The 25,987-nt window shown below is 45.8% G+C and overlaps 2 protein-coding genes across 3 annotated transcripts in view; one reads left to right on the top strand and one right to left on the bottom strand.

Moving 5' to 3' along the window:
* Positions 1–1,784, bottom strand: part of LOC119450443 (paired box protein Pax-6) — a 57,428-nt gene extending 55,644 nt beyond the window's left edge. For both annotated transcript variants that reach the window (XM_049665870.1, XM_037713888.2), the window contains exon 1: positions 1,525–1,784. The gene's annotated coding sequence lies outside the window, so the exon portion shown is untranslated. The remainder of the gene's footprint in view (positions 1–1,524) is intronic.
* Positions 1,785–13,554: 11,770 nt separating this feature from the next.
* Positions 13,555–22,755, top strand: LOC125939704 (peroxisomal trans-2-enoyl-CoA reductase-like). Its single transcript, XM_049665871.1, has 4 exons — positions 13,555–13,754; positions 13,990–14,126; positions 18,237–18,402; positions 22,656–22,755. The coding sequence occupies exons 1-4, from the start codon at positions 13,625–13,627 to the stop codon at positions 22,697–22,699; spliced, it is 477 nt and encodes a 158-aa protein (XP_049521828.1). The 5' UTR covers positions 13,555–13,624; the 3' UTR covers positions 22,700–22,755.
* Positions 22,756–25,987: the final 3,232 nt, after the last annotated feature.

Genomic DNA, 25,987 nt, shown 5'->3' with positions numbered 1-25,987 from the left:
ATACAATGAAGACGAATCATGCACGATTCTATATAGGCCCATTGTAAACGCAATTACACAACTGTGTCATTACGCACACATCGCAGGGGATCCATCTCAAGAGATGAAGATCTCAAGTCCTTACAACATGCAGACACTCATTAACGCCGTCTCTGTATGCATAGCTGTTTTTTTTTTTTTCTCACTTGTGTGCACAGAACATGCACCTACGATTTCTAAACCACGACGACACCCTGCGGCCATGACGGGCGCATGACAGCCGTAAAAGGAGGCAGCAAGACGTACAGGTGTACAGGAGAGCGTATGTTTAGTATAAAGTAAGCGGGGTCTTCAATTCACAAGCGCGGGCCATTCATTCACTAGCCCCTTGTATGTGTGTACTTAGGAGTATGCAAATATGACGTGGGCACGGAGTTTAAAGTCACGCAAAGTTAAACGAATGAGCTTTTGAAAGCGTCATCGCTTTTCGCTTCCTTACCCCCCCCCCCCCCCCTTACCCCCTCTTTCTGTTCACCAGGGGTTCGCGTCGACAGATGAAGCTGTTCGCAAACGGCAATAAAATATGAAGTCCTCCGGGCCGCACGAACTTTGTCTTGTACAAGCACACCAGCACACACACACACGTACACACACACATAGCTGGAACTTGCGGTGTGACAGCTCAGTTCCCGGTTTTGATGGAGTGCTCGCCAAGAGGAAACAATTTCTGTCCGCGCGCCCATTAGCAAATGGAACGCAGTCCTGGCATCCACTGTGCTGCTCAGCCAGAGAAGGGGGAGAAGAAGCGAAGCTTATAGCGCTCGCACATGACACCCTTTTACTGGAATGAGGGAATTATAATACCGGCTTCACGCTGGCTGGAAACACGCCTATCTCTATTTAGATGCGTGACGAGTCACTCTCCCGACACCTCACTCGTTCATTAAGCGTTTCGCGTGAACGTTCCTGTATGTTGATGTGTGCGGCGAGTCAAGGCTTGCCAGGCTAAGTAAACTGAACGGAGACTCAATCACATACCTGTCTGAGCGTCCACCTGTCTTGTACGAAACATTTTGGTCTGGCCTATATGTGGTGGAGATTAGTGTGTGTGTGTGTGTGTGTGGGGGGGGGGGGGGGGGGGGCACAACCGTGCAGAAGCGTTGTCTTTCTTCTGTTTTCTTCATGGTGTCTCGGAAATTAGGTAATAATACAGGTAGTGTTTCGTCGGGTGAGCTGAATGACGAGTTGGCATAAAGAGTTGAGGTGTTTATAGGAGACAATTGCTCCTATAGTGACGAGAGAGCGTACCCAACGTGTGTAACGGGATATCGAATTAAAAAGTACTGACGCACGAACAGGTGCAAATTTGTCAAAAAAAAAAAACACGATCGATACAGTTACAAATTCGAGGTTCGAAAAGAAAACACAAAACGGGTAAACGGTTTCGATACCGCGTATACACAAAAGGAAGGGGGTGCACGCCATCGGCGGCAGGGTCACGCCACACCGCGCACAAAGAAGAAGGTCCGCGTGTCGTCTGCTCACCTGGCGTACAACAGTGGGGGCGTAGCAGACGACGTCGACGACGGCGGGAGGCGAGCCGCTACCGCAACAGCCGGGGAGCCCTCGCTTCAAGGCGCGCCCATGGTCGGCTCGGATGGCCGGCGTCGCGCTTCGGACCCCCTCTTCCGGTCGGCGGCCGCGAATTTTCCGGGGCCGTGGGAAGAGCGGTGTCGCACGCTTGGCCAGAGACGGCGGCGGCCCCGCGCCCAACGGCTTTCACGCCCGAACTCGCCGACCCGAACTCGCCGGTCGCCCCGCTCTGTCGCGCTCGGCCGCCGACGCTGTCGGCTCAGATAATCGCCGCCTCGGACCAATGGAGCGCTGCGTGCGGGCGTGACGTCACCTCTCGCCCTCTCCACGGGGGTCCGCGGACACGCCCCGTGAACGGCGCATCTCATTAGCGCCGCGGGCCAATGGGAGACGCATCGGGTCTGCTGCGGGGACCGCCTTCGAGAAACCGCCTCTTCGTTGCGGTGGAGGGGGGATTCTGCTACGGTTTCCAAAGGGGGCTGAAGTGCCTCGGAGGGAAGGCGGGGGGCTTCTTGGTCCCCTCTCCTGTAGCGGGGGTCTACGCGAACCCTCCTTCCCTCGTCCTCACCCTTGGGACCTCGGCGGTTGACTGTGCGGGGGGTTCCGTGGCGGACCGGAGTCGTCGAGGGCTGCGGGGGCAAAAACGCGCCCGCTTCCGCAGCTGGCCACTTGCCTCCCGCAGCGTGGATAAACGCCGTGTTTTCCGGAGGGTTTCTGCGTGGAGTCCGTTGTGTGTGTGTGTGTGCGAGGGTGTGTGCGCGTACGGCTCGTCAGCGTGTGGCTGCAGGCGGGCTTTTGGCACCGTCGCAACCTGCGCGGGATCGTGCTCGGAGTTGGCGACCGCCGCGGCGAAGTGACCACCGCTGTCGGGACAAAGTCGGCGGCCGGCGTTTAGGAACCCGCTTCTGCCGTATTTGGACTCCGACCTACGGGCGCACTGGACACCACGCTTCGCGCGACATGCATTTCGTCTTTGTGCGTTTGATGCGGGGGGCAGCATGCGGGACTAAAGGGACCTTATGCAGGACACCGTGACCCATTGATGCAACGTGGCGGCGTATAGGTCACATACCGCTGGTTGCGTTGAGAGGTTCTTCTTAAAAGTGTTTTTTTTTTTCTTGTTCTTATTTATTTAGCAGGGTATTATTAACGCGAAGTGCAAGTCTCCTGAATAGCTAAGTCCATACCTCTTTTACTGCTATATTAACACTATAATATAGAAAGTAGCTTCGCGTCATTTCAGTTCTTTCCCTGCTTATTTGCTTGTTTTCAGGCTAAAAGGTTACGAAATTTGCACACGTCGCTTATAAAACAGCCAAAAAAGTATCAAGTAGGCTAACTACAGGTAAGATAAAGTTTTAATCATGGCCGAGAATCAAGGAGCGTCTTTTAGCAAGGCTGTCAATTACACATGTTGACTTGGCTAACACTGCATGCTCCTCACAATACCACACAAAACTGTGGCTTATAGCGAACAAACGAATTTAGGGAATTTTCAATTACGTGGTATCGGAACCGCGCGTAATGTTATCGAAATTCAGCCGCTGGCCAACTTACGAAGCACGTGACACGAACGGTTCCAGCTCCATAAACGACGACGCATATTGGTGAGATGCAGGGTTACATCGCAGTAATTTCATCACAGCAGTCTTATACTGTCTGGGTACGTTATATTGGCACACATTCGGCGCCCAATCATCTCTTTTTGTCAAGTGATGGAAGGTAAAAATATATATTTTTTTAATCTACGGACGACGGAGCCCACCATGGATTTTTCATAGAAGTAAATTGAAACCAAACACGCCACTTAGTGATGTATGTATATGATTCAGTCTCCTAAGGGAAGCCAGAAATCATAAATGTCAGCTTATAGTTCATGTCCACTGCAGGACGAAGGCCTCTCCCTGTGATTCCCAATTATGCGTGTATATTGCGTCAGCTGACCCCATCATATCCGGGCAACCATGCAGTGTTTAGGTTAAGCGCCTAAACAACACCGGCTAGTGTGATCGCAGTAAGCAGCCGGTGTAATTTAATTAAACAGTAAGTTTCACTTCGAACCTTTTTCCACGATAAGACTCAACAGCCAACGCTTAAAGCAAATCTATGGCTCGGAAGTGACCGTGCAAAAGCTACGAAGCCCCGAAACAAAATCGAGAAGCCCCTATGCAAACATCGTCGGCTCCGCGGCAAGATTAAACATACTGCGGTGGAGGAAATTGTTTTTTTTTTGTGATTGCGTTTAAATATTTTTAAGAGAAAGGGTGATTCACTTTACGATTCATCTATCTTTTTTTTTTTTTTCTTTTTGCCACAGATTCTGGTGCATAAGCATTTATTCCGATTCGTATATGACACGTACGGCTCTCTCGTATTCGTAATTCTTTAGCACCTCCTCTCCATCACCCTCTTGAGGTCGTATATGGTAAGTGCCGTATGTATCTTGAAGCATTGCGCAGCCATAACCGGAAATAGATTTCACAACACCAAAAAAAAAAGTAATAATTCGTAAAGAGGTCTTCACTGCGTCAAGAGTGTATACGCAGTGAAGCATGCTTTAGAGAGAAACTGAAAGCACTACATAATGTTTCCGCTCTTGGTGAGGTCAGGAAAGTCGGACGGGGTGAACGGTAAAGGGGTCCATGAGGCAGCATGTGTATATATTTTTTTCTCAAAACTTATTATACATTAATATTTGAAAAATGATGGCGGGCGTACAGCCGGGAGTAGGGGGAGGAGGAGGCACGTGTGTCGCAGCAATGTATATATATATATATATATATATATATATATATATATATATATATACATAGTGGTGGTGGTGGTCTGTGGTGTGTTGTAGCTACAGGCGGGTTTAGCCTGGCGATCGAGGCCGGAAATTTCCTTCGCCTGAGAATCTATCTCTATGCGCCAGGGCTTGCACAGAAATCACGCTGCGCTTCTGCGTTTAAATGGGGAAAGTAATTAGTTTTTTTTTTTCGCGTTTACCCAAGGGAGTTTTACATACTTTACATTTAAAGCCTCTCTTCATACTGCGGGCAGCATTCGCAGGACAAGGAACGACGACGCATTGCCGTCATCTTTACAAAATTCTACTCTATGACCGTTTCCCTGCGATAATATCCGATTGGCTTTGTCTATAGCTTACGCGCGTAGTGTGTTTGTGCGCTTTAGAGTGTAGGTGTCGCGTATAGCGAACGACGCGATAATCGATCACAACATGGCGACAGAAGACGCAGTCAGTGCTGATGCCATCGTGTCTTGTGGACAGTGTACAGCGTCCCTTTCTTATTCTTTTGGCGCAAGGGTTCCCCCTCTATAGCCAGCCTTGCTCCGGGCTACGGCAAGTATAGAGCTGGTGCGCAGAATCATAACCATCATCAGCCTGTTCTATGTCTATTTCAGGACGAAGGCCCTGTATCGCGTCAGAAGACCCTAATAGTATTATCGCAATTTTTAAATCAAATTCTCTATTGACCTCCATATCCCCCCCCCCCCCCCCACACACACACACACTCCCACACACACTTTTCGTGGACTGGCTGTGCGGCCAACCAATGGGCCAATCATAGAGACAGTGTAATGAAAAATGGTTATTTGGTGGGCCGACCGTCATACAAGTGCACGGTACGTGTCTTCGCAAATCCTTTAGTGTGGTTTGTAACGCCGGTCAATCCTAGCTCCAGTGGAGGCAGTGCAACGTCACAGCGCCAACAAGTCCTCATAGCGATAACCACTAGAGATACCCAGCAAGTGTGCACAGAAGCATATCTCAGCAGGTGTATGCCGGGAAACTATCGCTAGACTTCGACAATCATCGTCCAATGGTTTCTTTTGCCCAATTTCTTCCTTTTTATTTTTTTTCGGATCTAGTCTAATCGCAGATTGCCATCAGAAGGTAAAATTCGCGCTATCGATATCTCCAGCTGCGCGAAGTCTCTGAAAGCCGTGAATGATTCATTTTACATACCTGCCAACTCTCCCGATTTATGCGAGAGGCTTTCGAATTACGAACAATCCTCCAGATCGATTTTTATGGACACGGCCAGAAATCTCCGAGAAATTTGTCCAAGCCCTAACGCAAAAAAAAAAAATAGTTAAGAAAAAAGAAGAACGCATCATGCAGAGCAGCCGCCATCCTAATTGCCATTATGCACTAGGTAGCTAGCCGAAGTCAGATTTATAAATCAAACGTTTTGTGTGTAGTCAGGGTAGCATAGAGTTAGTATACTCACTCTAGAGGAAAAGCTGGGCGAAAAAAGCGGCAGCCGCAAAGGCACCGCCATGTTGCTACTGCTCATATTTGTAGCACTGAAAATATCTAAAATAATATGCAGAAGCAAACACTTACACACGTATATAGCACGTGGGCACGGCCAACGTCAGAAGTTCATTTCGTATATTTTTCAGAAAGATGAAATGGCTGTTTAGAAAACTTTCACATAACATTTACGGCGCATAAAAGGCTACGTTTGCAGGCTCCTTCACTAGATGGCGCTACCATACTGACGGAGGCTCGGGATCGCGTTGATTGCGCGACTCGTCTGAACCGCATCTCGTCGTCTGCGCCCGCAGAGTAGTAACATGGCGGCGCCCTTGCGGTTGCCGATTTAAATGCTTGGGTGTTATGCGGAGCTTTTCCTCTAGAGTTGTTTGTATTAACTCTATGCAGTGTAGGCCTAACAGTGCACTTTAAATCGAGACATGTGTCGAGGAGTGCGCGTGAGGCGAACGTGCAATATGCGTTTCATATTGGCCGGTTTTCTTAAGTCAGCTTCGACGTTATACGTGAGTGTTATGCGGGGAAGCATATTAGGAGTGAAAAGGGGGTGACTGTCATGGGACATATAGTAGGCTGCTGAACTACACACGGCGCGCAAACTAAGGGCCGTCTTCGATCACAGCACGAGCACCGAGATGTCTAATAACTGTACTGGCAGCTATTAAGACTGTTTCTGATGTGGCTGTGGCCCATTTGTCGTCCCAAGGAGCCTCACCGAAATTCCCGAATTTCGAGGTCTTTTCGAACTTGCGTGTCGGGAAACTAATAGCTCGCGGTAGACTTTGTCGTTGATTTAGCGCGACACACGAAGCCAGACTGAAGTGCTCGTACGGAAGGGCTTATACCTTGAAGCTTTCTCCCATCTAATGTAGTTGCAAGCGTATATGAGATTACGGACGGAGCTTTGTACAGGTTGCGCGCATAGCGCAGAATGCGCATTTCGAAGCCCGCGGTCAGTCACATGTAACACAGCAGCGATTCTGTTTTTGTTTTTTGTTTTTTCGCTTTCCCCCATTCGCTCGCGAACTCGTCCTATATTCGCTCGTATAAAGAAGCCTCACAGCTCCGTTGATGCAGCAGGCGCGATCTCTACGCGATAAAGGTTATCCTGGCCCGACAGGAAGCGTATACCTCTCGGTGGAATTCATGCATGGGTCATACAGAAGAGGAGCCATTCCGTAACTTCCGGGCGGTTAATTTTCTGGTGAAGCATGCTGACATAAACAGCACGAACATGCAGGTGGCTACGTAGCAAATAAGAGCGCCTATTAGCGCGCGCGCGCGCACACACACACACACACACACACACACACACACACACACACACACACACACACACACACACACACACACACACACACACACACACACACACCACACACACACACACACACACACACACACACACACACACACACACACACACACACACACACACACACACACACACACACACACACACACACACACACACACACTACGTTATAATTGTTCGCGAGAACTTAGGTACGAATGAAAAGCTTTGTGGATTCGGTCCCAGTTCTGTGGAAATCCGCAAGGTGGAGAAGGATTCAGGAAAGATAAATTCATGTGTGTCATCCACCAGTAGTAACGCTATTTTGTGAAGGTGTATATTTCTGAGAATTGCGTGTGGGGTTTTATTTGCAGATTGGTGATATTGCCCGGCCAGACGACAAATATTCCCTCTCGGGTAGATTACGTCCATCGTTGCGGAACCACATGCATGCTTTTTCCTGTCCACGCCGGTCTCATCGGTCTGCCCCATCGATCGGCTATATTTCGAAGCAATTCCATACCGATTGTCAATCTTTATTAATGGCGTCTACATCAACGACACCCCTAGTTATATAATTCGCACAAAGTCTGTCCTTGCTATACTCGCGAATGACGAAAACTCTATATATACAATGCACCTTCTGTCGCAGGCGTAACGCACCGCACGATTTATTACAGACATCCTGCGGGCTTGGATGCCAGGAATGTACCTCTTAACATCATGGGCTCAACTTACAACCTCACTCTGCTACCCACACCGCATGACTTGCTCTATATTCTATATTGGTCGCATTTTCAAGTGACCCTCACTGAGATTTCGCGCTCCCCAAAAGGACTCTCTGCCGTGCCACCTGGGATGGCAATCCTTCGTGTGATTCAAACCTTCCAGCAGGCAACCTCGCCCACTTACTCGTATGTAATAGAAGGGGGCGACGTCCCGGACGCTGCGCTTTAGGCACCCTTCAAGGAAACACCCCTGCAAGGACCGTTCTGCCATATTTACGAACGTTGCTCACCCCCTGTATCTGACGTCCTATATATTGAATACTTCTTGTGGTACAATAGTCCAGGTGGATCCCGACCCGAAACAATGGTACTTTGCCGATTGTGGCTCAGTGTCGCATTTACGGAGTCGTTTGCTTTCCGCATGACGGTAACCTGATGACCTGAGCCAAGGTGTGACAACAAAGCGCGCAGGAGGAAGCAACGCCTGTTTTTCGAGGATGTCAATTCGGCCTGACTCAACAAAACGGCAGCCTGACTTGCTATATATACAGCGTCTCCATATGTCCGACAGGCAAATTTCAGCCAGCCAACCAAGCTATAGATCGATCGTGCTCTAGGTACAAGCATACTATCTGCTAAGGAAATTTGGGACTATCTGTAATTTATTTCTCAATACATATACAGTCTCTCATCGAGAATGGACGAATGAGTCACCTAGAAAGACTCGGGAGAGGAAATCTCTCTCTACGGAGTCTTCGCGCTGGGGTGGTCCTTACCCCTTCCGCGATCTGGGTCCGCACATGAATACCATGTGAAGTGGTCAAAGTGCTCTGCCCCTGCGCCTGCAGCAGATGCTCGCCATCTTGTGTGGATGTGTCCAGAGACGACGGCCACAAGGGAGAAAGTGCTTAAAGGCGCCAGGATACGGACAGACCAGCCCGCACAGACTTTGAATGGTTAATTATGGTCAATACCTTCCATGGGCCATTTATGTAGCTTCTTCACGAAGGACTGCACGCATTTAATAGACCATATTAGGCCATGTGGTAAACTACGAGGTTGAATCAAAGAAAGATCATAAATGCAAATAAATGAGAAAAAGAAGCCATAATGCTAACAGAAGAGAAATAGGTATATATGCAGGGCGATGAAAGATATACACTACAGAGAGCTATGTCCACCTTTAATATATAGTCTAAGACAAGGTGCTCAAGGAAGGATCGACCGTTGAAAATGCACGCTGCAATTGAGCATTTAGAAAATTGCAGCATTTAGAAGGCCAGAGGTGATTTTGGCAGCCAAGCACCGATTTAGCGACAACACATGCACGCCTGCAGGAGTATCATTTGCAATAAAAAATCTGAGTGACGGTGACAAGAACTTTAATTGGTCCTGAGAAACCGGCCAGGGGGAGCCGAAGGCTCCCTCAGGTTAAAGTCCCTATATAAGAAAAGTACCGCCATCCTTTGACAAATGCCGCTTCGCTCTCTCCTGTGTTATCCTGTATCTCCGATTGGGCGATGATAGCGCGCGCTTTTCTCTTCTTTATATTTCCTTTTTTTCCGCCTCAGAGCCATGTTGAAAGTCCTCTGCGCAGCCGCAGTCGCTGGCAGCGGCGTGCGCCCGGCCTGAAAGCTTCAACGTGGACTTTCTAGGTGCGCCACCGTCGACTTGGCTTCCGCAAGCAAAAAGTAAAGAAAAAGCAAGCGCTTTAGGAGAGGAGGCGGCGGAGGAAAGAGTAGATGGCGGTACTTTTCTTATATAGGAACTTTACCTCAGGTCAAGTCGGTGGCTCCGCCCACGATGGCACCGGGAGGCGAAATCTCGTTGCGATGTCGTGGGCCCTCTGGACTGCCTGGAGTTGGATGATTTTTTTTTTTTTTTGCCTATCTGGAAGCGTGCCTGATAAGTGCCTGCTAATTCTTCCGCTTTGTAAACGTAATGGAAAGCTCAGCGAATATGCATGCTCACTACATTTCATATTACTATATACCACCAAACGTTTAATAGTTTATTTTTTATTTATCGGAACACTTGCGCACCTTTTATTCCCTTCGTAGTTTTGTCTACCTTTCACCAAGTTCACTTTGTGCTTTTTCAAGATAAATAAATTTCCGTTGTTTATCTGTTTGTTTGTTTGTGTTTGTGCCCCCAATTCTTTGAAGATTATACACTTTGCAAAAAATACGGGGGACATAGCATATAGCATTTCGAAGGGGCGCGCCTTCGCCATTCGTCCCAACACACCAGTTCCTGCAAGGGAGCATATGCAGGATCACATGGTGGCCCGATCCTCCTTGGCGAGAAAGTGTGACAGCTTGCCAAGTATATAACTTGGATCACGGGGCATTTGCCACTGGACTTGTATATACCACGGGGTATGCGCCCGAATAGACAGCTCGCTGCTTGGCTGCCGCCTTGCCGAGTAGACAACTTGGGCCACTGGGCCCAATATTGGAAGATAACCCCAGACCATAGACGTGTGTCACTGTGACAAAAGGGGTATAAAAAAATCTATTTAGATATGCATACACCTTTCATCATTATTCCCTCGACAATTATCATACATCGCTTACGTAGTGACACATATATACAGCTAACAGCTAGAGACGAAGATTACGTGCGCATTTCATCCGTTATACAGCTGGTACCTCAGCTAACTCAAACAAGCGTCGCGTCGTCATTTAGAGTCAAGCATTGCGCTGAATCTGCATGATTTTATAGTGCGAAGTTTACTCAAGCGGCAACGAAACAGGTATACGGTGCTCCGGATTGGTCTTGGTGTCCCGTTCACCAGGCGCTTTGTGTATAGTTTATATATACACCTTATAGATTGTACCGACAATGGTCCAAATTGTGAACGCTGCCAGGCGGCAAAAACACCCGCGCACATGTTTTGCGTCTACCCCGCGCACGCGCGAGAGAAACTGGTCAGTTCGATCGCACACGTCGATACGAGACCGCTGTCTGACGATCGCTATAGCTTATTTTGGGCCCTGGGCCTGACCAAAGTATGTATAGATGTTATGACCTGACGCATATAGCGCAGCCGTAATATATATAAGGGCAGCTCTAGCCTTTTACAAGTCATTGGACTACGTTAAACACACAGCTTTAGAGATGCCCCCCCCCCCCCCCCCCCCCCCGTCCTTCCAGTGGAGTACGCAGGCAAGCGAAATTTAGCTATATAGCCTGGCCAACATCTCTGCTTTCTGTAAATAAATTCCCCTTCCCGTTTCACTCTGAAGTTTCCTTTCTCTATTAATGCGATTAGTGTTACTTCCCTACTTCAGGCATTTAGAGCCGCAAGAGCAGCGACGGCTGATTCAGCGGGCACGCGGGGTGCCGCGAGGTAATGAGGAAGTCGCCCCACCTCATTAATAATAAATGAATAAATGTTCTCTCTCTCTCAGGGATTTAGAATCTATCTATCTATCTATCTATCTATCTATCTATCTATCTATCTATCTATCTATCTATCTATCTATCTATCTATCTATCTATCTATCTATCTATCTATCTATCTATCTATCTATCTATCTATCTATCTATACTTACGCCGACCCATTTCCCCAAATTGTCTACTAGCTTGGGCCACTATAGATATGTGCTCGTGTTCGTGATGCCGTCGTGGTCGTTCCATGCATCGTCGTCATACACTACTCGTTGTGCCGCTGTCCTCGTGCTGTCGTAATCATCTCAGAATCATCATCCCATCATCGTCATTTGCCGCCTTCGTCGTCCCATCGACGTCATGCATTCTTTCGTGATTCCACTGTACAGTCACTGCTTCGCCGTGATACAGTCGCCGCCGTGCGGTCATAGTAGTCATGTCCGATCCTGACGGTGTATGACGCATAGTATATAGCCGAAGCAATGGAAATCTCAGAATGACCGCCGTACAGATCGTAAATAAAGGTGTCGTCAGCAATGCGGTTTGTCGCTACGATGCCTGAATGCTAATAGCATAAACGTCGACAGTCATATGGTGAGATAGGTTCTGCCAGAATGATTTTATTAACGTAAGCAGCACACGGGACTGGGACAGCCCTGTGATGAGCAACACCGCAGCTGTCATATGAATCAAGCATACTTTCGGCATTTAATTAATTCTCTTCTGGAATGTGAAAATGAACTGCTTGCAATTGAATTATTCTGGTTTTTTGTTGTTAGATATATTCATTTTGTTTCGTAAGGACTGCATGGGACGACGAAGACATCGGTCTCGGACTAGTTTAAGACTAAAGACTAGTCTTCCTTAGGTTTAACTTAAATTACTGCTTATCATATGTAGTATAAAAGTTACACGAACAGGGACAGATCGGAAAGGCTGACCTACCTTTCGACAGGGGGACCTACCTTTGTCAAAGGCCATGTAGTAATTTAAAAAAGATTTCTGGCTACGCCACTGACCCGATTAAATTAAGTAAGTAACGGCGGGGCCTTACTTGCCAAAAACCACGATCTGATTATGAGGCACGCCGTAGTCGGGTGTGTTGCGACGCCGGTTACAACCTCGACCGGCGTTACTTCTAGGTAGCGTGGCCTTGTCGGCAGGCTGCAGGCGTCCGGTAGACCGTCGCGATCAGGCAGGGCGAGATGATTTTTAGTGCGAAACTTTCACTGTTTATTTCATGGTTGGTGAAGGATAAAAAAGATTACTCCATCTCCCGCTAAAGGGAACCATGTGTGGATGAGAAGCAGCGGGGAGATGGTTAGCTTGAGCGGGAGATGGATCCACCGCTCGACGTTGACGTTTCGATTCGGCTTCGCGTTGCCGCGCCGCCTCGGGATCCACCGCTCGACGTTTCGATTCGGCTTCCCGAGCCCAGAGTGCAGGGTCCGCTTGCCGCCGTTCACGTTTCCTTTCGGCTTCGCGAGCCCGAAGTTCGGGATCGCCACGTCGCCGCTCCCGTTTCGCGGCAGCGGCCCGAACGCTCATCGCGGCGCGGCACAGGAGAGAGAATGAGGCGCACGCGCTCCTTCATTTTCATACCGAGGAACTACCGTGGCGCCCCCAGCGGAGTATGCAGCTGTCGCACCACCTGTCGTGCGCGCCGCTCCGGAATTCCTAGAGGACAGAAAGGGGGAGGGGACGCGCATGCGCTGTGGGAGTGTGGGACGCTGCGGGACGGAAGGAGGGACGGACAAAGCCCCCGACATAAGCTGCTTCGCATCTAAAAAAAATTGCAGCCTTCTGAAGTTGGTGAATAAATATTGTAAAATTTACATATGCATTGTCCATGTTTCGGAGAGAGAGAGAGAAAGAATAAACTATGCAAAAGAGCACGCGAGCGTAGGTAGCTCCTCCGCTCTGCAGTGGGTGGTCCCCTCAGTCCAGGAGTCCAGCGGCTCGGTTGACCAGGTTGCAACTCATAGAGTGGCGCACTCTGGAGTTAAAATGCAAGTCTTAAAGGCTATGCTTTTGCTGGTTGAATACGGCGGAAGCGAGTTCGGGAGCCGAAAACACATCACAGACGGCGGATTTTGAACAAAAGCCAGTTTTTGCAAGAATGCGCTAGGATTAGCCAGATTCCGTCCGCCAGATGGCAACTATGTTTTAAAGCGAAGGAAAAAAAAAAAAAAAAAAAACAAAGAAAAGAAAATGTGGATTATCAGCTGTTTCCGACTGCCGCACGGGCCTGTCAACCTGCAACAGGTCAGTCCGGTGAGCTAAATGAGTTGTATGTATGTACACGTTTACATGTTTGTTATATAGCCAGAGAGAGAACGAGTGAGAGCTTTGAAATGGCGACTAGCGGTGCCCTTAGAGTTAGCAGCATTTTCAGGCCGAATCTTTTCAGAAGCAAAGTGGCTATCGTCACCGGCGGAGCAACGGGAATAGGAAAAGCGGTTGCAGAGGAACTTCTTTACTTAGGTTCGTTGGAAAGTGTATATCCTTTTGTAAGATTGACAGTACGCTGTCTTACGGCAAAAATGAATGTTGTCTGAGTTAATGCGTTCTGCTGTCCCGGCTTCACAAAAGAGAAAAAATGCAGCAGTCACGAAATTTGTCGATTCAGCAGGTGCCGCTTTAAAGTACAACCGTTCGCGTTAAATTTGCAGCGACGAAACTTGAAGGAACTACGTGACTCTTTCGCTGTAAATTTCAGGATGTTCAGTGACGATTGCGTCGAGAAACGAAGACAACCTGAAGAACGCGGTCACAAATTTTCAAGAAAGGCTATTACCGGAGAAAGAAAAACATCGTGCAACGTTTCTGCCCTGCAACATCCGCAAGGAGGACCAGGCAAGTCACGTTTTAGTTTACTGGCGTTTCCCGAATATAGAAAAGGGCCTAGCAGTGGTCACACAAAACAGCAAGGGATTTAGCTGTAAAACTGTCAGTTAATTGTTGAAAGCACTTTTGGCAACGAAGTGGCGTCGAAGTATTGAATCTTAGCTGACTCTTGCTATGAATGGTTGCAGAAAAGCTCGCTTTGATAAAGGGCTCCTATGCTAACACTGCCTGTTCATAATGCAAGAACTGCCTGTTCATAATGCAAGAATTGCCTGTTCATAATGCATTAATTCGGATTACATATATTATATACAAACACAATAATCGTTTAAATAGCAGAATGTAGAGATTTAAGGGCTGCTCGAGCCTCAGGAACCAGAAGCAGCCTTCCTTGTTCAGTTTAGATTGTAAGAATCAGTTTCAAATTTCTAACTCAAAAATTGTCTGTCTATGCTTAATCACAGCTAAATGGGCAACATCCATAAAAATTGCACCTGTCTTGCCTTTTGCTTGTGGAATGTAGTCCGCTATAACCATTTGTTAACACTGCATGCTTGAAATATAGTGAAATTCAGGAACTATAAAAAAAAAGTCTACACTGAACCTTGGAACGCGCAGGCAATTAATAAAGGAAAAATGTGTGCTCCTGGCACATTCTAAGCGCTCTCCTCTCTCCCTCTTTTCTGAACACTCTACCAGCAAGCATAATTAAGTGGACAGCTTTAAACAAAAAAGGAATCGGCAGAGCAAAATGAAAAGGCAGCACACGAAGTATACAAATTTAAGCAAAGCAAATAAGAGAAAAAAAAAAAAAACTACAAGAAATACAACAGGATACAGTTACAATTTCAATTATTCATGCATTTTAGAGGGCACAAGTAAGAAGAAACCAATCACTTAGATAGACCTTATTAGCTGTTTTAGATTGTGCATACTATGAGATCTCGTACTAAGCAAGATACTCAAATAATAACTGAAATATTTACTGTCTCTTATTGGGTAGTTTGTTGTTGTTTTGTTTGTATTTGTGCCACCTATTCCTTTGCTCTGCAGATTCTTTCGTTAAGAGGGTTGTTGGTTTTGTTCATGACCTGCAAAATGTACCAAGAGTAATTGAAATGGGAACCGTGTCTTGTCAATTTTTTCTTCTTTTTTTCTGTCTGTATTATTGTGACTCCTCATTTGCTATGCAGATTCTTTCAGCACATTTTCATTTTCTCTTGGAGTTGTTTTTGAATTTATTAAAGTAGCTGCTACAAGTTGTGCTTTCTTTGCCTTCTCATCTGTTAGCATTTTATGTCATTGTTTCAATTTCTTTGCCTCTCTCTTGTTATTTACCTAAAGCAGTTTGTTGCACTGCCAGTCAAGCGCGGTGCGTCTTTGGCAGGCCTGATTCTTGTAATTGTTTCATTGAATGCACCCAATAAATAATTATTATTACCCAACTTCACACACACATGCTGTTTTTCCAATTCCTTTATTGTCACTTTGGCACCAATCCGAAGAATAGCTTGTTCATGTATTAACTTCAGCGGCTGTAGCTCGCCAACTAAAGGTCAGAGCGAAACGTGGCAAATGGCAGTTTGTCTAAACCTGCCGCTGCATGCGCTCAGTAGCCGCAGTGCGTTCCCTCTGCTGGTTGGCGCGCCTATTTCAAAAGTTCGTTTTTTTTTAACACGCTTCGTATTGTTAAAACATAACACTCATTTGAAAATATGGTGCACTTGTACAGTATAAACTGGTAGAATAAATTTGCAATTGACGAACACAGGTGGATACACTTGGACCTATAAAGTTTGACATGTTATGGTAATTCAAAAGCTACTGTGTCCATTTTATTTTTGCCAAAATGTATTCATGTTTACAACAAGCATACACCATGGGTGTCATGCATTCTAAACGTCCGTGTGTATTCCACAGCATGCTGCATATAAGCATGCTGGTGGAGGGTCTTTCCATTTCTATAGCATGTTGCTAAGAGTAAAAAAAAAAAAAAAGGTTCACATAGCTTTTGTAAGGTAAACAGGGTTCCATGTTCTTGGTTGAATCCACAAGGCACCAATAAAACCAAGTCAGATTTATTTTTACAAATTTTAGGCTTCACTGAGAAAAAGTCCTAGGGTGAGGTTTATGGCGAAGCTCCAGAGGAAGGCAGCCCGTCTCCTTCTGTTATTACAATGGCACAGTCGACATCCTGCCGACTGCGGCATTGTAATAACTGAAGGAGGCGGGCCGCTGTCCTCCACAGTGTTGCTGTTAATCTCAACCTTCTTCCTACTGTCCCCTTGGTCCTTACTTTTTATATATATATATACTTTTTATACGTTCTTTTTATACTTACTTTTTATATATATAAAGCAAACGCTCTCAATCCGCTCTACTTATGCGGAAAATCTCGGCAGAGTCAATTCCTATCTATACTTCACAAGAACCGTCACCGTCACCATACTTCACAAGAACCGGTGCGTTTAAGTACTTTTTTTTTTAGGACAATAACACAGTGAAACAGAATAAAAAGATCACCAGATATTCACATTGTGCAACCTGCCTGATATATTGTCTATGCTTTCTTTCTTTGTCTACCTTGCTTGGTCTAGCCTGGGGCCTGCAGTATATAATAAATAAAATAAAGACATATTTTGCACACTTAGCCCATATTGATGGAAGAACTTTCAAGAACTTAATGAGTGCATATCACAGTACTAAATTGACTGCTATAGCAATTAAGGCAAAATTCAAGCATTATTGTTTTTTGTCAATGGTAAATGACAGATTGTTCTCTGTGCTTATACCTTGATCCTCACTCTCAGTGTGTACATGTCTAACGTTGGCAACACTGTGCTGTGGCTACATAAGCACAGACCAACCCTTATTGGAACGTTGCTTGTTTGTTTAACTTAGCAACTCGATTGTCGGTGTTTGCACGTTCCTCGTAATGACATTACCCTATCATTATCATTCTTATTGATTGCAAATACAGCCGTTTAGCACTGGATAAAAAAAAATAAAAAAAGAGAAAGGCTGCAATGTTTAAACTTACTTACTACAAACCTTTGCCATGCCATGTGGAACTACCAAAAGGGGGGAAAAAAAATCTAGCAGCTTGTAGCTGCACAAAAAAAAGTCACTAAAGATCACTGAAAAATTTACTTTGCCAATAAGCACTAAAAAGAGTATGTGGACGTAATGAAAAATAAAAGCTCACAATGCTGAAACCTTACCTTAAGCTACCAAAGATGTCACTATAATAAAAAACTGATGCTGTTATATGCATGAAAATAAAATGATATTTCGAATAACAGTATCATGTTTGCTCCGGATGCTAAAGGAACTCTAGGAAGATATATTATGCAAGATTACTTCATTATGATTTGGAGATATATATATATATATATATATATATATATATATATATATATATATGAAAGAGTTTGCCTTACTTTGAGTGCAGGTATTACTATACCTACATTTATTCAGCTTACTAGGTGGAAAGGACATAAGAACAAAAGATGGGTGTGATGCCACCTTGAATTTTCCACACTAGCTCTTTATTATAATCCCAGACAGTGTCTGCTGAGGACTAGTTAAATGTTTAATGGATAAAGGACGATTACATTACATTAGAAGGTAAGCAGACACTTGACGAAAGCTATTTGTAACGATTCGGAAGTGCGAGTGCAGTCGAACCTTCATAAATGAGCACAGGTATAATGAACTAAACCTAAGCTTTGCTGATGTCGTCACATAAAAAATATATGCTCCAAACGAATATAGGATATAAGGAAGGTTTTTCATGTCACATGCTACATCATTATAATGAGGTTGTATTGTATACGTGAAAATATTGTATAATACGCACTGTCACCCTAACACAATAGGAGTTACCATTGAGTGTGAAACTTAAAACAGGAACTTCGGCCTTGATTTTTTCTAATTCTAACATTTCTTTCTGTGAAAGAAATCAAAAGATTTTGGAAGAAACACACTTTAGCATTTCTCTTTAGCATTGCTATAATGGTCAAAAATTTGCCATCAGATGAAGTTGGGCTAACAATTGTAATGTGTAAATTGCTGAAAAATCAGTGTTGAGGATGCGTTTGCCACCTCTCTCCTCCGCAGGTGAAAGCGCTTTTTCGGCACACGCTGGACAAACATGGCCGCCTTGACTTTCTCGTCAACAATGGTGGCGGCCAGTTCTTGTCGACAGCGGACAGTATTTCACTCAAGGGCTGGAATGCAGTTGTCGAGACTAACCTGACTGGAACATTTCTCATGTGCAGGGAGGGTAAGTTACAGCAGCTGCAAGTGTCTCTCTAACGTCACAACTGACAAGATTTACACAAACTGTGGCAGCTTGCGCTGGCAAGTGTTAGTGAAAAAGAAATTAGAAACAGTATATTCACCTTGTCACCTTGTCCGGACAGTGGAAATAGCTTAAGGGTGGGAAATGCCAACTGTAAAAAAAAAAAAGAAAAAAAGAAAGAAAAAAAAAAAACTTTGGCACATGCTGCCTGCATGAACTGTGGTTGTTTATGCTAGCCAAGGGCATCGGTACGTCGAGCGTGAGGTTGCTGGCCACGTTTTATATGGGGGAAAAATGCTCAATTGTGAAAACGCTTATTCAGGTGCATAGTAAAAATGTCTAGGTTGTAAAATTTATCCAGGGCCCTTCACTATCTCATAGCCCTCTTCAGGACATAAATCCAATCAATCAATCATGCAAGCCAATGTAAAAGAAAAAAGTGTCGGGAAGGGGGACTTCTCTTTCGACATTCACATTGTTGTTAATTCTGCTTGGAACACATACACATGCATATAGGTACACTTGCAAATTAGGCTGCTTTGTTTCTCTTTATCCGTCCAAGGATGCGTAGAGAGGAATGAAATTCGTCACAGTGCACCTTTTATGGTAACAAAACAGATTTTTCAGGAAAAGCAAATTTACAAATGGTTATCTTTTCTTGCACCCATGGGAAGAAAAAGCATTGCATGCTGCAGATGGTAGACTTCTGCACACAATTTTAAATTTTAATTACATATATATGAAAAGACTTTGGCCACACGTTTGGGCTGCTAGTATAGAAGCTTCCAACTGTGCTGCCAGACATGTATCTCTCTCTCTCACGCACGTCCACACACATAGGTATGTATGCGCATGCACGCAATACTTCACAAGGTTCAAACATGAAACTTCGGCACATATATTTTCTAGTTTTACCCCGTGAAATATTTTATAAAATTTCATAAAACAGCAGGGCACATACTTTCTTAGCAGTAGTGTTAGACTTCTCCCAGTCCTGGATTTCCAGGGCAGAGAACGCTTATTTTTAGCTTACTGCAATGCTTTCCAGCTTACCAGCATTGGATGGAGGAGCACGGTGGAGCCATTGTGAACATAATAATGGAAAACTCCCGCGGGTTTCCGATGGCAGCGTAAGGCATTCTTTTGTGACCTTTGGGGCGATTTGAGTGATGCATTATACCTCTGTTCACAAAATGTCCGCTTTTTTGACAGGCACTCGGGAGCAGCCAGAGCTGGTGTGGAAAACCTAACCCGTTCATTGTCAATTGAATGGGCTGCAAATGGGGTCAGAGTCAATGCAGTTATGCCGGTGAGAATGCAGATTTGCTGTTTTTCAAAAACTACATGAAATAATACATTGGATCACATCCGTGTCATCAATCAGCTAATCGAGAAATCTGCGGAGTACAATAAACCTCTCTATATGGCTTTCATAGATTATGAAAAGGCATTTGATTCAGTAGAGATACCAGCAGTCATACAGGCATTACATAATCAAGGAGTACAGAAGGCATACGTGAATATCTTCGCAAATATCTTCAAGGATTCCGCACCTACCTTAGTTATCCACAAGAAAAGTAGAATGTTACTTATCAAGAAAGGAGTTCGTCAAGGAGACACAACCTTTCCAATGCTATTCACTGCATGCTTAGAAGAAGTATTCAAGCTCAAGCTCTTAGACTGGGAAGGCTTAGGAGTGAGGTTCAGTGGCGAATATCTCGGCGGCCTTGGGTTTACAGATGACATTGTCCTATTCAGCAACAGTGGGGACGAATTACAGCAAACGACTGAGGACTTTAACCGAGAAAGTCTAAGAGTGGGGGTTGAAGATTAATATGCAGAAGACAAAGATAATGTTGAATAGCCTGGCAAGGGAACAAGAATTCAGGATCGCCAGTCAGACTCTAGAGTCTGTAAAGGAGTACATTTATCTTGGTCAATTACTCACAGGGGACCCTGATCATCAGTAGGAAATTTACAGAAGAATAAAATTGGGTTGGAGTGCATATGGCAGGCATTGCCAAATCCTGACTGGGAGCTTACCACTGTCGTTGAAAAGAAAAGTGTACAATCATTGCATCCTACCGGTGCTAACATATGGGGCAGAAACGACGAGGGTCCCGTTGCAGTCTTGTACTTTGACCCTCGTCTGTATATTTTATATGCTGTTATTAACAAAAAAGCTCGAGAACAAGTTAAAAACTGCACAAAGAGCGATGGAATGAAACATCTTAGGCCTAACGTTAAGAGACAGGAATTGAGAGCGGTGTAGATCAGAGAGCAAACGGGGATAGCCGATATTCTAGTTGACATTAAGAAGAAAAAATGGAGCTTGGCAGACCATGTAATGCGTAGGATGGATAACCGGTGGACCATTAGAGTTACAGAATGGATACCAAGAGAAGGGAAGCGGAGTCGAGGACGGCAGAAAACTAGGTGGGGTGATGAAATTAAGGAATTTGCAGGCACAAGTTGGAATAAGCTAGCTCAAGACATGGGTAATTGGAGATCACAGGGAGAAGCCTTCGTCCTGCAGTGGACATAAAGATAGGCTGATTTTTAATTTCTCGCATTAAATAATGTTCCTGGACCTCTAAATGCTAGGGAATATACTGGCAAGCTTCAGGGCACCCTAAATAGTTTGCTGTAATTGCCTTTTCATGAATCACTTTTGGTTTTGTTTCCCTGGAGGTGCATTTGTCATCATTCAGAAGATGGTCATGTGGGAGCAGGGCACTGCAACGTTTTGGCATGCACTCGGGATCGCTCAGTGGTCTGTTACGCTGCTACTCATTGCGCAGTCCACGGTAAGCAACTGGAGCTAGAGCAAGTGCCAAAACATCATGTTGTCCTGCTTCCAAGTGGCCACTCTTTGGGTCATGTCATTATGACATATTTCCCATGAGTGCTCCTGGGAAATGAAACCAAAACTGCTTTGTAGAAAAGCACTTGCTGCCAGTTATTTAGGGAGGCTTGCAAGTATGTTTTCAGGGGTTCTGAAGTCCAGGATCTTCTTTTAAAACACGCACAAAGAAAAAAATGAAAAGTCGGAAATGTGATGTCAGTACTCCTTCAAACTGTGCTCTTTCACTCGCCCATTTATGATGCACAAACATTAAATTTGTGTAGCTGTTAGTCATTGGAGGGATTAACGATCAGCAGTGGCACTGAGAAAGACGGGTCTCCTTGTAGAAATGTTGGCCCCAGCCAGAGACATTGCTTGTTCAACCACTGATGATTGCTTCAATTCTCCATGTTCCTGTGCCTCCATCTTGTTAGTCATTGGAGTATTCTTAAAAAGCAGAAAGTGAGAATGTCACTTCTAATGGTATCATATTTGGATGTTTGTTACTAAGCGCATTCAGGGCAAATTCATGTCATGTCCCGCTGCACATTACCTCTGATATGGTAGTGGCCCGTAAAGTTTTCATGCTATTTAAATTTGGGGAGTCACAAGTGATGACCTAGCTTTAATTGCACGCACCTGTCCTTCAGGCGCGTCTACCTTTAGCTGTGTTTTCTTTGATCTGTTACGTGTCATTGAGTCCAGGCCTCAAAGTGCCATGTCAGCTTTTATGAACACAAAGCTTTCTTTGTACTATCCAACAGAGATTTCGGCGCTGTGGTCAGCGGTGGTGGTTGGACTGTGGAGATGAGGGTGCAGACGGTAAGAACAGGAAGAGAGGCAGGGTAAAGAGGAGGGATTTAACTTGATTGACTCAATTCACGGCGCTTAACGTTTGACAGCAACACTGGGGTGTTGAGAGACCTTTTTGTGAAGTGCACTGGATTAATTTTGACCAACCCTGTTTATTTTTAACGTGCACCTAACCCTAAGCATACATCAGTGTTCTTGCACTTCGCCCCTGTTGAAATGTGGCCGTGACAGTCGGGAATCGGAACATGTAACGCCATAACCACTAAGCCACCACGGCAGTTACCAAGAGGAGGAAGATGGAAAAACAGATAGTGAAGCGGGTTCATTGGTTGGTGCGAGTGATGATGTCACAGCATGACGGGAAGGCATGGCGTGGCGCCGATTGGTTACTGCAAGCGATGGCGTCATCAGGGGCCGTGGCGGCGGAGTGTACAAGGCAGACGTATTGAGGGTGCCATTGTGCTGGTGCTTAGATGGCTGTGGTGACAGAGTGAATGCAAACGCTTTGCTTACGCCAATTCCAACAATGCATGCAATCTGCATAATTTTTATTGCTGTCATTTCTTTCCCACCACAGGGTACTATTTATTCAGAGTCTGCTGCAAAGAATTACCAGGGTGACTTGTTCAAGCTAGTAAGGCCGAGACTTCCTGCCAAACGACCTGGTACCACTCAAGAGGTCTGTACTGAACACCCAAATTGGGTGGCGTTGTTCCTCGTCATCCTTCCACAGATGTTTAGAAAGGAAGGAAGCAAAAATTATCAAGCAGTCGATTTTCTATGGTAGCAAAGCTGATTTTTCAGGAACAGTGGATTGCATAAGCAGTGCGTGCTGTAGGTGGCACACTTCTCTACACAATTTCCAATAGGAGCACTTCGCCTCCACAACCTTGGGATACTAATGAGGCTTTTATAACTGTGCTGCCAGATGCTGCGTTAACAGTCTGCAAAAACCAAGTGAATAGTAAACAGCAAATTGACACGTGGCTTAGCTGCATGTCACTTTGCTATTCCTTGGCAATATCGATGGGTATTACACGGTAGCAAATTTGATATTCAAATTTTTCCATTTTTTGTAACAAACCATTGGCAGTGTGAACTGCACACTTTATGTAGAAGTCGGGTAGAGCGCAACCAATCTTGCTGGAACAGATCTGTCATCTCATGCAATCTATTATTGTCTCTTTTTTTCTGGGAAAGGTGTCGTCAGCAGTTTGCTTTCTGCTGTCACCAGGAGCAACCTACGTGTCAGGCGCTACACTAAATGTCGACGCAGCTGGCCAGTTCTATCCGGCTGTCACACTGGAAGTACCAGGTCAGAAGTATACCCAAGTAAAGCTTTCGCATTGCATGTCACTGTGCCAGTCATGAGTGGACTGCCATTTATTAGCCAAGGATTAACATCATCGTACCACAGTTGCCACTGGCTTAGGTTGTGGCTTAACCATGCAACCTGAAACTAAGCTATGCAGCCATCATTTCCAAAGATGCATCTCCAGCTTTGAACAAAGGTTAACTGTGCAGAGTGTTAAGTTACAACCACATTTATTACTGTTCAATGCGAACATGCTCCAGCACAGTTTCAGGCAAGACAACCTCAACTGAACCTAAGTTGATTTCAAGCTGTGTGTTCTGGGTGCAGAAAAAATGCAACTCCTTTGTGGAACCCATGGTACAGAAATGTCATCCCCAAATGCACAGTTAATGTGAAATAAAATCTATTACCAAGTTCTAGAGGCCTTGTAGAAACAGCCTATTCTTTGGCAGGAGGGCTCCCGTCTTGTTTCTTTTGAAAATTGAATGTCTGCAAGTAATTCAATTAAATTTACCTATATATCTGCAGAGTAATTCTACAAAACTGGTTCCTTATTTACTCTAGGACCCTTCCTAGCGAAAATTGTCTAGCATTCCTTTAAGGGGAGACACGGGTCTTCTGGCCCAAAAAATCTAAAAAAAATCGACTTTTTCTAACAATTTTTTTCACAATCTAGACGTCCTAGAGAAGCTATTGCTGCAATATTAACGCGTTCTGATGAGTACTTATTTATTATTGCGCTCTAAAGTCAGCTTCATCACCGTTTTCGCTCGCAAACGCCCCTCGAAAAGAGGCGAATTCAATGCCTTCGTCTACGCCAACCGTTACCCGCAGCGCGGCCATTTTGGAATCATTCGAAACCTGATTCTTCTACATTCCGTTTTTAGCGGGAAAGGGGCACTTAGTCTGGCTACTGTGAAGGTACACGCTTTAGAAAAAAGGGGGAATACTCGCACGCCATTGGCGCCTTTGTACCACGTGGGGTAAATCCTGACCTCTGATTGGACGACCGGGAGTTTCGTTTCTCCGACAATGCGAGACGCCATTTTAGACGTGGTTTGGACGGAGTCTAGTGCGCCGTAGCAACGCAACGATGGCTGGCGGTCGACGGAAGTTCGCGACGGCTCATGCCTTCGGGAAAAAACGCAAGCGACGTTCTCGGATACCCCAAGTACCTTCGGATGAATCGGCAGTGACGACGACCAGCACAGCGGTATGCGCCAGCGAGCGTACGGCAGCTACCGAAGCTACGGCCGCGCATGCGATGCCTGCGGTCAACGACACGTCGAGGGCAACGCGCGTCGACACGCTTCTCATCACAGAAGCCGAACAAGTGGCAATTGAACGTCGCGCGGAGGAGGAACGACAGAAGCTGTCTTCGTTATCAGCAACCCGCCGAAAGCAGTCGCTTATCGGAGATTCCCCGGAAGCGGCGGCGAGCGGGACCGCGTTTACGATTCTAAGCCTAGCGGCTCTAAATCAACTGCTTCGGTGCGCGAAATGCGAATTCTGCCGTGGCCCCTTGACCGTGACAAAGGGCGACCGGGAATATGGAGTGGCCGTAAAACTAGTGGTGAACTGTGCCATTTGCGGCGACATAAGCACCGGATGGAGCTCGCCAAGAACAGGTGGGAATGCGACCTGCAACCCTTTCGAGGTGAATGTGCTCGCGGCTCGTGCTGTTATGAGCACAGGCAACGGACAGACTGTACTAAACGATATTTTCGCGGCTCTCAACATTTCGTCTCGTGGTATGCATACCAAAACATACCAAGACTACGTAAAAAATAAGATGAACCCCGCCGCCCTGAACGCATCCGCGGGTGTTATGACCAAGTGCGCGGCAGCTGTGAAGTCTATTTATTCTGAACTGAACTTTGGCAATCCCGGAAACATAGCAGTTTCGTTTGACGGGACTTGGCTGACTCGTGGACACCTGTCACACATTTGTGTGGGAACTGTGATAGAAATTTTTTCTGGCTATGTGCTGGACTTTCAAGTTCTCTCCAACTTCTGTCTGGGATGCGAGCTCGGCCCCAAGGATGATGACCCTGAATATAGTGAATGGCGAGTTCGACATAAGTGCCAAAAAAAACACTTTGAGCAAGCCTGGCCAAATGGAGGTAGAGGCTGCGAAAATTCTGTTTGGCCGGTCATTGGAGAAACATGGACTTCGATACACAACTATGTTGTGTGACGGCGATAGCCGCGCTTTTAACAGCCTCCAGGAGGAGAAGGTATATGGCTACATAGCAATTTCAAAGGAGGATTGTGTAAATCATGTGCACAAACGGATGGGTGCTGCACTCCGAAACCTCCTGCAGAAAAATAAGGGAGAAGGTAGGCCAAGCCTTGGTGGCAAAGGGAAGCTTACAGGTGAGCTTGTGGCAAAACTCACAAATTATTATGGCTGGGCACTCAAGGAACACCAAGGGCATATTGAAGAGATGGAGAATGCTGTCCTTGCCACTTATGACCATGTGACTTCCACCGATGCAAAGCCAAATCATTCACGGTGCCCAAAGGGTGAAGAATCGTGGTGCACATACAACAAGGCTGTGGCAAGGCAGCAGGCTCCACCTAAGCATCGCTAC

The sequence above is a fragment of the Dermacentor silvarum genome, chromosome 4 (assembly GCF_013339745.2).
Source record: "Dermacentor silvarum isolate Dsil-2018 chromosome 4, BIME_Dsil_1.4, whole genome shotgun sequence".
Taxonomy (NCBI): domain Eukaryota; kingdom Metazoa; phylum Arthropoda; class Arachnida; order Ixodida; family Ixodidae; genus Dermacentor; species Dermacentor silvarum.
The sequence above is the reverse complement of the archived record's forward strand: the minus strand, read 5'-3'. Positions and strand labels throughout refer to the sequence as shown.

Coding starts and splice junctions, on each gene's coding strand:
- LOC125939704 (XM_049665871.1), top strand. CDS start 13,625: ATGGCGACTAGCGGTGCCCTTAGAGTTAGCAGCATTTTCAGGCCGAAT. Junction 13,755..13,989: donor AGAGGAACTTCTTTACTTAG/GTTCGTTGGAAA, acceptor TGTAAATTTCAG/GATGTTCAGTGACGATTGCG. Junction 14,127..18,236: donor ACATCCGCAAGGAGGACCAG/GCAAGTCACGTT, acceptor TCTCCTCCGCAG/GTGAAAGCGCTTTTTCGGCA.